This window comes from Penicillium malachiteum (assembly GCF_028827825.1).
Source record: "Penicillium malachiteum strain IBT 17515 chromosome Unknown utg000004l:1.0-4883003.0:1.0-4884900.0, whole genome shotgun sequence".
Classification (NCBI taxonomy): Eukaryota; Fungi; Ascomycota; class Eurotiomycetes; order Eurotiales; family Aspergillaceae; genus Penicillium; species Penicillium malachiteum.
In genome coordinates, this window is record NW_026643097.1 from 3,500,758 (window position 1) to 3,513,207 (window position 12,450).

Below are 12,450 nucleotides of genomic sequence, written 5' to 3' on the forward strand. Positions count from 1 at the left end.
TTGGAGTGAGAGGTTGGGCTTTTTTGAGGTGAGAAACAAAGAGACAAGGGGTTTTATAAGGTTGAATAAAGTGATGATTAATGTCGGGATATTACCGGGGATGAGACCGAGACTTTCGAGCAGATCCGAGCCATGCTGAATAATTGACTAAACATTTAATAACCAATTTTGAAATTACAGAATCGGTGCTGTTGGAGAATTATACAGATGGTCCCACTTTTCTAGCTTCATCCATGTGGATGCGGCGTAGATGACTAAACCTGCTAGTCTCGGCCTCTATTTTAAGCCCGAGATGACGGACTAGTTTTGTCATGACGTCCAACTCCTAGTACAACACGATGAAGCTCGATTATGATGGCCGACGCTGCAAATCCTGGTCATTCGCTACCTTCACGTAGCAGCTATCGATGCAATCAAAAGAAAATTCGATGCAGCAAGACTCAGCCATGCGACAGCTGCGTGAGGTCCAGGTCCGTATGTACATTTCCAGGGCCAGGTCGCGCGCCCCGCCGCAGAAAAGGAGCTCTAAAGGCCGAACTCATAGCGCGAGTACGGAACTTTGAGCAAGAACTCCGACACTCAGATAGTGGGAGCAAAGAGCTGGTTTCCAAGGGTGCACCTGTCCGGGGTAACGCTGTACATGAACTTGAAAGAGTGGAGGATCTATCTGATACGGAACATACTCCACGAGGATTCTCAGAGGAAGGGCCCTCAAATCAATATCTCGTTCATGGTATATCCACGAATCCCGAAAACCAGGTCAGATCGAACCTCTCAAGTGCTGATCTTCTTTGTAGTTGATGAGGAATTGCTGACCCAAGACTATTACCAAAAGATTGAAGAGCCGCAAAGTCTCACGGAGTCACCACAAGAGATTAGTGGTCTCAAGTTGAATCTACACAGTATCCATGATACATTGCAAAGAGGAGACCAATTCCTATTCGGTTTTTCGTCACAGGCACTTTCCCTTGAGGCATTCCATCCCAGCGTGCCACAGTGTCAGAAACTTTGGAACATTTACCAAGAGAATGTCGCTCCAGTGTTGATGATTTTCCACAAACCTACACTCCTCAAATTGATTTATAAATCCGCTGCCAACACTAGCTCTTTAGATCATGCCTCCGAAGCTATAGCCTTCGCGGTCTATTTTGCTGCAGTGAACAGCATGAGTGAGAAACAGTGTTCAGAAACAATGTCCCATGATCATTCATCACTCCGCGAATATTACAAATTTGCGACTCGGCAAGCGCTTGCGCGGGCAGGTTTTCTTCGGTCGCGGAGTCTGGAAGTACTTCAGGCCTCTGTTCTCTTCCTCACCTGCCTTCGGTCCCGCGAAGACGCAGACTTTGTCTTGACCATGGTAGCTGCGATTCATCGAATGGCACAAGCTATGGGGCTTAATCGGGAGAAAACCTTTGGAGGACTCAGTCCTTTCGAGATCGAAATGCGTCGCCGGTTATGGTGGCACGTATATCTGCTGGACTCACAGTCATCAGAACTTCATAGCATTAACACGCAGATAATTGAGGGCGAGTTTGACACTGAAAAACCTCTCAATATCGACGACTCTGACATATCTTCCGATTCCACCGAGATACCACACTCTCGAGTCGGCTTTACAGGAATGACTTTTTGTTTACTCCGAATCGAAATGATCGTCCATTACCGACGCTCCGCCTTGGTTGGTTACAGAAAAATTGACAACTCAGACACTAGAAGGAATCCAGATTTCATTGATAAGCGCCTCCAAGAGTTGGAAGAGCTTCACTGCTACTTACAAGACCACTACCTTCGATTCTGTGATTTGTCAATCCCTATACAATGGGTCACGGCCACCATCATACGCCTGGCGCTAGCTCGATTATGGCTTACAGCTAACTTCTCGAATGAGCCAGCGACAGACCTGGTATTGTCTATTGAGGTTGTTCAAAAAGATCTCGATAGAGACCAACTCTTTGCAACAGCTCTAGAAGTAGTTGAATTTGCACATCTGCTTGAGACAGACTCACAGACGATGAAATGGTCATGGTTTTTTGAGGGGTATCCACAATGGCTAGCCGCTGCTATTGTGCTTCTAGAGCTTTGCTCTCGACAGCGAACTGCGGAGACTGATCGAGCTTGGCACGTAGTCCAAACAGCTGTTGAAAATTGGATTAGAAGGAATTTTCAAGTGTGTGGTATTACTATGCAGGCAGTTGTCAGTCTCATGGAGCAAGTGGCCAAAGCACGGGGCTCTGTTTGGAATCCACTAGAGAATACCTAGACTTTAGGGTCAACAGACTTCGCCAACGCCTACCAGACCTATCGATTTAGCCAGTTCCCAAATTTGAAGGGTATGGTGTGAATTAGAACTAGTAGACAGTTTATACGCTAGTACTCAGTTCGTCAAAACCTGGCCCAGGTCGTTTTGGATAAAATGTGTCGATTTAGACTTACCCTCCAAGTAGTCTCTTTTCTAGTGATGCATTAACTACAAATCCAAATGCTCTACATGAGAGCTCACTTGGTTGTGAAGCTCTCTCGGAGAGATGCAAGAAGGTAAAAAAAAAACAACGTCAAACTGTACAGTGTAGGACCGAAATGGAGGGCCCTGATGGAAGGGGTAAAGTATGGGTCATCATGATGAACAGGGGATAAGCAACAAAAACCAAAGACATAAAATGAAACCCCATTGCATGAATCATATCAAGGCCCAGATGCAAATGCTGTCAACGAACATAACGGGTATACGATGGATGTCGTCCTGTTCATCACTGTGGCTTTACCAAACCGGATCAACAAATGCTCACATGACAAACCACCTGATGCATAAGACATGAGACAAGAATAAACAGAAAAATAGCAAAGTAATCAAAGCAGAAAAGAAAGACAGAAGAATAAACAATTATGATTACAGGGCATGAGAGAGGAGGAAGAGGTGCCGAGTTATTTGGTCCTCTGTTGGCTGGTCAGCTTGGGATTGTCCTTCTTGGCATGCGGTTTCCGACCACTGGCTCCATCTTAACTCACTAAGCTGGTCGCTGCTGCCGCGGTAGCAAGATCGGGCTTTCCACTGATACTTCGTACTGACGCACGAGGTAGCGCAGTGCTGCTTGTGGAATTATTGGAAGCTCGCTTGGCTGGGCTGGATGGTGGAAGACCGCTGACGGTGGAATGTCGCTTCCCCGAGCCCTTAACCGGAGAGGTACCAGATGCATCACGGTTACGCAGGAAGCTGCCTGTCTTCAGAGTTGAACTGGGAGGCTCAGGCAAAGGTCGCCCGCTTGAAGTGGTGCCGCGCTTAGCAGGGGAGTTGGTTTGAGCATACATCCTCGAACGACTGGTAGACTTGATACCTGTGACAAACTCGTGCTTGAGTGCATCGTGAGGCGACATCCGGCGAGTCGGATCCCAGCGTAGGCATCGACTAATGAAATCCAAGAAAGCTTCATCGTCGCACTTGAGAGCTTGACGCAGTTCTTTGGAACTCGGGCGGCGTCGGCGTCCTTTGGATGAGACTGTCAGACGTGGCTTGCCCATAGAGTCAAAGAATAACTTCTTTCGTGTGCTCTTCTCAATCAAGTGCTTTTCAGGAGGACCGAAGATTTCCATGATACAGGCCAGTTGTTCTTGTTCATTTTCACCCGGGAAGATAGGATAACCAGTGAACAATTCAGCCAAGATACATCCAACACTCCACATATCAATGGGCATACCATAGGACATGCCCAGGATGACCTCTGGTGAACGATAGAAACGACTCTGAATATATGTGTAGACCTTCTCGTTTTCGAAACAACTAGATCCAAAGTCAATGACTCGAATCTCGGAGTTCATCGGGTGGACAAGGAGGATGTTCTCAGGCTTCAAATCACAATGAATGACCTTTTTGGCGTGCAGAAGAGTAAGACTGCCAAGCATTTGCTTGGTGAAACGTCGAATCAGCTTCAGTGAGAATCCCTTAAAGTCATGCGCCTTGATGAACTCATAAAGATTGATCCCCAGGAGTTCAGTTGAGATACAGAGATGACCACGGAAATAAAAGTTTTCCACAAAGTTCACCACACTATGACAGCGATCAGGATCCCAGTCCTTCAACTTGCGGAGAAGATTGACCTCGATCAGTGCCTGCTGGTGGAATCGCTTTTTGTTGCGAATGATCTTCACAGCGACCAAGTCGCCAGTCTTATGATCGACACAACGTACAACTTGTCCAAAACTTCCCTTACCAAGGACGTCCACAACTTCATAACGATATGCCAGGTGGTCGCCTGTCACAATGTTATAATCACCGCGGTCATCGTCATATCCGAAGTTCGCAGCACCCGAGTGAAGGTCACCGACATGTTTCTTGGCATTCTGTGTACCGCAGAAATAGATGTCCCGATAGTCAATGATCTCGCCGCGTTCGAAAATGTTCAAGTTAGCCATCTTGAGAGCTGAGGCGGGATTGACACGGTCTTTAGGTCCTGCTTTACGACGCAATTCATCCAAGAATTTGGCTGCAGTCTCAAAATCCTTACGCTTGGCTCCTAGCCTGCGCATTTCCTCATCAGCCACCACAACATCTGCATCAAGATTGGAATCAACGGAGCGAGAGGATGCAGCAGTGCTGGAACGAGCCGAGTTGATGAGTTTATGGACCGGGGACATGTATGCACTGCTCGAACGAGCTTGTAATGGGTCACCACTCGCCGCGGAATCATTGGACCGAGTTGGCTCCAAGGGGATGCTTTTCTCGCTGCTGACACTTGGCTTGCGCCCGGCAGGCTGTTTCGTGATGCTGGAGATGGAAGATTGACGGCGCGGCTTGAGATAAGAAGAAGACGTTTTGATGCTGGGACTAGTGGAAGTTACAGACGAGAGATTGTTCCATGTCGCGGAGGCCGGGAGTTTGGGTGGCGGCATATGGTCATATTTGGCAGAATCAGTGTCCAAGTCAGACGGTTGCGCCGCCTTGGAATTGCTGCGAACCCGAACCACATTGAGTCGGTCTCGAAGAGAGGTACGCGTGCCAGTACTTTCAGGCTCAGAGGGCGTCGAAATTTGACTCAATCGCTCGGTAGCAGGAGTGAAGATCGCACTTTGCGTCTGAGGGCGTGGACCGGTCAACTTGTAGGAATGCGATGCTCGGTTATTGGAATAATCCCCACTGGCCTGGTGGCGGAGAGCATTAAACTCGCTACTACTCTTAGGTAATGTGTATGACGCGTAAGGGGAGATGTTTCGGTTGGCACTAGGAGTAGTATCGAGGGACTCAAAGGCACTTGTGCTGCTAGCTGCTCGTAAGGCCGCCGCCGTAGAGCTTGAGCTTATTGCGAAATGAGAAGTGCTGCTGCGAACTTGAGTGGCAGGCGCTCTATCCTCGTCATCATGGTAATTCCAGAAATTAGCTGACGCCTTTGATGCAGTCATTGGCGTGCTTGGAGTCTTGGAGGTGACCTGGTTAGAAGGCGTGTGTGATTTCCGCTCTTCTGCTTCTCGGTCTTTCAGTGCCTCGATCTTGGTTGTCATTGGAGTTCCAAGTGGAAGAAGGTTCAAAGGCGGTAGCTTCAAAGGCTGTAAGCCCTTGCGACCCAAGACTGTTGAGGTTCGCGTCCGCGACTCAGGTGTTTTCGTTATTCGCCCATTCGTAAAGTCGTTATCATCACCCGTTGTACTGAGTTGGCCATGGGTTTCTGTGTGGGAATCCCGCGCAATATGCAATTGGCTAATATCCACCGGTAGACTGGACTTTCTTGGCGCAGGAAAGATAGGTGCATCGAGTTCAGCCTTCGGGGATTCATAGGCCTTGGGAATTGCGGGAACAGGGGGTACTTCTTCGTCCGTGTTGGATGCCGACTGCTCTGTTCGTGGCTTCGGGGTGGGCAATCGAGACGAGGAGAGATTTTGGGAAAGACGGGGTTGTAGTGAGCTACTGGAGTTGCGCACGGAGTTGTAGCTGGTGTTGGATGACAGGGATAGTCCAGAGCTGTATGATTTGCGGTTCGGATCTGGCGTGGTCCGGTTAGAGGATGGAGTGACGCTTTTTCTTGGGAGGAAAGATGGGGATTGGGTCGACGATAAAGGTCGAATGGGAAGGGGCTCTGTTTGTGTGGGTGGGGTATGTGGCATAGGAGGTGCAGGAGGAGCAATTGACATCCGCTTCATGCGCCGGGCATCCGTCGGGCTGATAGTGCGGGCGCCTAAGCCAGTTGCATGCGGCATAACAGACATACGCTTGGAATTAGATGAGGAGGATGAAGGTGTTGTGGCAACTGTTGCAAGATTTCCGGATGCACTCTTGACTGGCGTACGAACAGCATTCGTAGACGAAGAACGAGTATGATCAACGGAGCCAGAGCCCGTCGCCGTCAAATAAGTCCCCCGCGGTTCGCGAGGAACAGGCTGGAATGATTTTGCCTTGAGATTTCGAACCGAGGAGGGAACTTTGGGCTCTTCTCGACCTGAGTCTGGCTGCACACCACGTGGCCGGAGAAAAAACACTCGCATCCGCTCGTGTTGGATCGGCGGCGCTAACCTTGCGGGCACTTAAGCTGGCGCGTCTTGCAGAGGCGCTGGTGGGAGCGAACGCGCCAGAGCTGATTGACTTGCGGGAGCTCCGCGTCGCAGCAGTCACCGCATGAGCATTATTAGTCGAGGGTTGTGCAAGACTTTGGCGGCGCGATCTGGTGTTGGCAGAGGTTGCTGATAAACCCGGCACTGTGGGATGTTGGCCGTTGAGGCGCGATACTTCGCTTTTCCGACGAGCAGCGGCGGCTCTCGTACGATCCGAAATATTGCTCTCGTAACTATGGTTGGTCCAGGAGCTGGTGGTTGAAAGTCCGGAGTCTCTATTCTCAGACCCGGTACCTCCGTTTCCAGGCATGGGGAAATGATTTAGGCTGGGTTCCGCCATAATGCTGTTGTGGAAGTCATCGAAGTTGATCGGCGCCAAGAAGTCCATGTTATCCGGGGCAATTTGGCTTGGATCATGCTTCGCCAAATTACCCACGCTTGTGGATCGGAGATTGTAACCTTTGGGATCATTGGATTCGATTGATGAAGTTTCGGAGTGGAAGTAGCCGCCAGATGGTTTGCTATTTAAAGTAGTAGTCAGTTATCGTAATTCTTGAAATGATGATAATGATGATTTTATCCGCTGAACTGAGCCAGCTGAGAAATAGGAGGGGGGGCGATGGTAATAACCCTTACCTCCAACGCGAAGCGTCTTGGGGACGAGGCCCCTGAGGCGCATGGCCTCGAATGGATAACCGCCTGCGACTCTTTTCTTCGACGCGGGGACTTGCGACCCCCCTAGAGAACTGAGAATCAAGATTGTTTGTAGAGTTTATATGGAAATTGGTTGATGCGGCTTTTTGAAGGCGCCGGCGAGCGGGAGTTTCAGCTGTTATAAAGCGCATTAGCTTGTTGTCTCCTGAACACAAAATTTTTATTAATGGTGTCAATCTTACCACCAGAACCCGAGTCATCATTTCTGGATGTGTTAGATGAAGCAGATTGCACGGAACCGGCATGACCCCTCCCCGGAGCTTGGGATGGTTGAACAGGCATTGTTCCCAATCACAGCTGCAGCAAACGGCGACAACCCTCAAGTCAACAACCGGTTTTGTCAACCAACCCGAGAAAGGTTATAAACTGACTTGCAATGGCATTCAGGAGAAGTGGGTTTCGAATGCCCACTTCAAAGAGTCCTGAGCACAGTCGCGCGACTCGTCGAATGGCGGCTACCGGTCCATATCGAGATGGAATGAAAGGAACAGGTGTATGCGATAACCCAAACCCAAGTGGAGATTTGGAGGGGGGAGATCATACCAGGTGGAAGGGTTTCCAATCACCAAGAAATAATTTTGGCGTAGCTTTGGACCGTGTTGCTGGGGCAAGTGCTAGGGCGGTCGCAAAAAGGATATCAGGGATCCACCAACAAAGCACCCACAAAGGTGGACCAAGAACAGATGAAATCTCAAAGAATCCTCTGTTAGGGGGAAATAGAAGAGACGAGAAGAGGAGAAAAAAAAACATGGAAACATAGACAAAAGGAGGAAAGTCGCAATACACATTGATAGTGTAGGGGAACTTCCCCTGATTGTGAATTGTATGGTACAACGCCATACGTTATTTACTCCGAGGGCCACTAGTTAGGAGGAGCTACCGTATTAAAGCGGGGGTGAACCTGCCGATCAACGGTGGTAACAATGTATTGATAATACAGGTGAAAGCTTCAAGATTCAGCTTGATGCCTTGTTGGTGCCTCATTAATCAGGCGCAAATTTATGTATGCCTTGTGTAACTGGCATCAACAGCCATAACGTAACGAGCATGTGCTTTCCATAGAACAAGCTTCGTCCTCGGCAGACTTCCTTGTTGCTTTTCTTTGTATCTACATTTCTCCTCATTATTTGGGAAGGGAATATCATGCCAAAATTAGTTCAAAATGGATGATCATATTCCAGAAACTCGGGCAACTCGCCAGGAACCCGTTTCGGCTCTAGCTATGTTGAAGGCCAAACGACAAAGGCAAGGTTCGCCCGACAGCGCGCACTCGCGCTCTTCTTCCCAGTCGAAGAACTCCATTCAAGATCGACTATTTACCAAGTAAGTGTCTGCCTAATATATTTTTTGTCGTTTTGTTTTTTGCATGTGAGATGGATAGATTTTTAATATAAATTTCTAGGCTTCTCCAACAAGTCATTCCTACTGATGACGATGAGGAAACCCATAATGGGGACAAAACCATGGCGAATTCCCCGCAGAAACCACCATTCAGCTTGCCAGCAATGACTAACAACTTCCGCCGATTTAATGGAAGGTAAGGAGCGAACTTGCAGCTCAATCAGGCAGTATCTTTAGCTCATGCGCATACAGAATCGGTGTCGTATTTCTCTTTCAAGCCCAAGCAGAGGAACTGTTCTGCTGGGAAACACCGACTCATACAGTGTCTTTCCTCTTCGTCTATTCATTTATTTGCTTGGAACCACACCTCTTACTGGTACTGCCACTTGTGATATTTCTTCTCTTCATCATGGTGCCAGCCTTTTTGACTCGCCATCCACCACCACCATCTACGTCGACCTCTAGTACGACACCATACTACTCATACGATGGCCCGGCATTAGCCCCGGCAAAAACTATCAAACCGGCACCTGAAACTTCAAAGGATTTCTTCCGTAACATGCGCGATCTACAGAACGTCATGGCGGATTTCTCTGACGGTCATGATGCGGTTGTATCGTTAGTTGCGCCACTAACCAATTTCTCTAATGAGAAACTCTCCTCGGCCCTTTTCTTGGGCGGCAGTGTGGCTACTGTACTACTTTTCTTGACAGCGCATCTTCTGCCAATCCGACTGTTTCTATTAATTGGCGGCAATGCAGCCATCTTGTCAAACAATCCTAAAATAAGACAGTTCTTCCAGGGCCTCCTCGAGGATGTGGGAGGCTTATCGGACTTAGACTCCCCTCTGGGAGAGGAAAAGGAACGTGAGTTGTTTGGACAGCCGATTCCCCAAACGCCAGCTGCGGCCGTGTCTGCCCTGGAGAAGTTCGCGGATATATCGTTGGACACGGACCCGGAGGAACGTGAAGTGGAGATTTTTGAACTTCAATACCGCGCACCGGGCACTTCAGAGTCAGGTTGGGATAATTATCTGTTCAGTCCTCTTCCATACGACCCACTATCTCCATCACGGATCGCAGGTGACCGGCCTCGTGGATGTCGATTCTTCGATGACGTTCGTGCGCCATCCGGTTGGAAGTGGAAGACCAAGAAGTGGGAACTTGATCTGGACTGTCGGGAGTGGGTAGTGGAACGTATGATTACAGGTGTGGGCTTTGAGGTTCCCGGTGCCACTTCTGAAGGCAAAGCTATTATCGATGAAATAGGAGGGTGGGTATGGGATCTCCCTGCCGATTCACCTTCTCACGAGGAGGACGAAATACCCACAATGGCCTACGGAGATTTGCAAGCAGAGAGCAAGCATGAGCCTAAGTCATCAAAGGATAGTGGCAAATACACCAGCCGAGATTGGGAAGAAGGAGCCACTGCTTACGAAGTAGGAGAATGGCGTCGACGTCGATGGGTGCGAATTGTACAGCGGATGAATGTCCCACCAACTGGAACTACCACAGTCACATACTCTACACTGAATCATTAATGCACGAGTCACGATATTAAACTCAACATGATATTTTGCTCCATTTCGAGCCCACTATACACTGTCCAAAGGCTATCTGTCATGGATATGCGTAACTTAAAAAAAACTTAGACACTCGTGAACACTTTTTCTTTCTGAAACAACAGATTCCCTGAGAAAAATAAGAACGCCCGTATCGCCGTAACCAAATGCAGGAGAGAGAAAATCCAAAAATCACTCTTGAATCTTCTTCCACTTGTTGATTCTCCGGCGCAGATCACCCACACTCTGTTGCATAGGGTTGAGCTTACGATCTCTGAACATAGCATTAAGATCATCGCCGTGCTTGGCGACCAGTTTGGAAATCCACTCTCCCTCGCGCGAGCTCTGATGACGAGGCTTCTTAGCCTTACCAGCCACACCTTCCAGATCCGCCTGACGCTCTAATTGCTGAACAATGCTTGTGCCCGGCGCACGGGCGTGGAGCTCAGCCTCCTTAGCCTCAAGATCATTCAAAGCGTCATTCAGCGGGTTATCAGCGCGCAGCTTGCGACCTGCGACTTCAATTTGCTCTTCCTCCCGAATAACACGTAGAATCTTTCCAGTCTCCGGATCACGCTCGACTTGGATCTCGCCGAGTTCGATCTGGGCGTCGGCCTTAGCGCTGCCTCTGATTTGTAGCGAGTGGGATGCCTTAGCGTCGTCTTCGGTTCCGGGTAGACGTTCGCGACCACCGGCGGGGGCGTTGAGTTTGTGCAAAAGACCGAGGTTCTTGTAGTTTTGGGTCAAGGTGAGTTCCTTGTTCCTGATTTGAGATTTTTGTAAGCGTAATTCATGTCGGAGATTTTCCTTTGGATACATACCAGTTCTCAGCAATGATGGCGTTACCCAACACATTGATCTTCTTGTTACCGCTCTTAAGGCGGTTGTTCTTAGCCCGAGCCTTAGACAAGCCCGAGCGGTTCTTTCTCTTCTGCAAAATCTTTCCCATTTTGTGTGTAGTGTAGGTTGATATAGTTGACTTGAAATTCGATGAACTGCGCAATTATCGTTATCGAAACTTTTTTTTTGGAGTTTGTACCGAGTTTGGTCTGTTTGTCATGTTTGTTTCAGGGCCCGCGATAAAGCACTTGAGTGGTCCGAGTACGGAATCAGAGACCAAGAAACAGACCTTACTAGGTAATATTTAACAACTTGAAACTCTCAAATGTGTATTCCGGATTCATTCAAGAGGGATTTGTGATCTGTCTAGTAAAGAACTACGGTCTTTATGTGTCGACCCCATTCTATGGGCATTTGTTTTTGTCTGTTTCAAGTTATGTCAGGCAATTCATTGACCAGTTGAATGAGAATTCAACGGAGAAATTCAGAACATTTTGGACTCGAGCATTTGAAGTTTACTTCTATAACATTGCCTATAAAATGTTGAGACTTAAGACTCGTATTTTTGGGATAGAAATACATTTGAGCTAATCTCCTTCAAAATGTTGCAGGCATGGATAGTGAACTGCCTATCCAATGGACAGCCATAGTTAAACCCTGGAAGCACCTGGGCTATATATGGGAGGAAAATATTATTAAAAGAGTCCAGATGTCTTTGGTGTGGTTTACTGGCAGCCTGGAGCGACTCAAGTGCTTCAAAGCAAATTGATGAAACCTTGGAAGCAAATTCAAGTTAATGAAAGCAGCGAGTCACACTACACGTCCTAAGAAGGCAAGCTGAAGATGGCTAGCAGACAATATTCAAGGCGGTGGAACAGGGATCCACCTATAGTATATATATAATGCTCAAGTCCAGGTTATTGAAGCTTTAAGTTCAACATTTGAATGTGAAAATTTTTTGGACTGTTAAGTAAGCAAATTCGCCATGCATATCATCGATGTACCGGAACTTAAAGGTCAGCCTGACCTATTGGGATTCTATTAATTGGACATTCAAAGACTTGCACAGTGTTGCAAGAATCACAACTTGTTCATCGCCTGGACTGTTCATCCTAAGACATACAGGTTAGTGTATGTTATTCCAAGGGACAAATTGGACGCAAAAGCGGTGGAGGAAATTTTGGAGTGTTTCTTCACACGTGGATATACCGTTATAAAGAAAGTCGTCGAAGACGGCTGCCCAATGAAGAAGCTACAAAAGTCTACAGCCCCGCGTATTCTGTTTTTCAATGGAGACACGAATCAAAACCGGCAGCAACGGGTTGAATGGCATCAAAATGCAGGGCCGGAGCGATCCTCTGTTTATGAACATTACACGATGTTAAGAGAGCCAACCGACAAAGAGGTATACATACATGTGGCGAAGTATGGCTATAAGGTGACAATATGATTATTCA

General features: G+C 48.0%; 4 protein-coding genes across 4 annotated transcripts; 2 read left to right on the forward strand and 2 right to left on the reverse strand.

Annotated features, from left to right (window-relative positions):
- Positions 1-354: 354 nt before the first annotated feature.
- Positions 355-2,263, forward strand: N7483_009388 (Zn(II)2Cys6 transcription factor; the record flags this gene model as incomplete). Its single annotated transcript, XM_057092815.1, has 2 exons — positions 355-733; positions 798-2,263. 2 exons carry the CDS (start codon positions 355-357, stop codon positions 2,261-2,263), a joined length of 1,845 nt encoding a protein of 614 aa, XP_056943989.1.
- Positions 2,264-3,000: 737 nt separating this feature from the next.
- N7483_009389 (putative protein kinase) lies at positions 3,001-7,533 on the reverse strand (the record flags this gene model as incomplete). Its single annotated transcript, XM_057092816.1, has 4 exons — positions 3,001-6,435; positions 6,464-7,058; positions 7,174-7,396; positions 7,434-7,533. 4 exons carry the CDS (start codon positions 7,531-7,533, stop codon positions 3,001-3,003), a joined length of 4,353 nt encoding a protein of 1,450 aa, XP_056943990.1.
- Positions 7,534-8,413: 880 nt separating this feature from the next.
- On the forward strand, positions 8,414-10,132 carry N7483_009390 (PEX28-32 family peroxisomal membrane protein; the record flags this gene model as incomplete). The annotated part of the gene is made up of 3 exons (XM_057092817.1): positions 8,414-8,574; positions 8,654-8,788; positions 8,845-10,132. 3 exons carry the CDS (start codon positions 8,414-8,416, stop codon positions 10,130-10,132), a joined length of 1,584 nt encoding a protein of 527 aa, XP_056943991.1.
- Positions 10,133-10,345: 213 nt separating this feature from the next.
- N7483_009391 (nucleolar protein 16) lies at positions 10,346-11,102 on the reverse strand (the record flags this gene model as incomplete). Its single annotated transcript, XM_057092818.1, has 2 exons — positions 10,346-10,916; positions 10,975-11,102. The coding sequence occupies 2 exons, from the start codon at positions 11,100-11,102 to the stop codon at positions 10,346-10,348; spliced, it is 699 nt and encodes a 232-aa protein (XP_056943992.1).
- Positions 11,103-12,450: the final 1,348 nt, after the last annotated feature.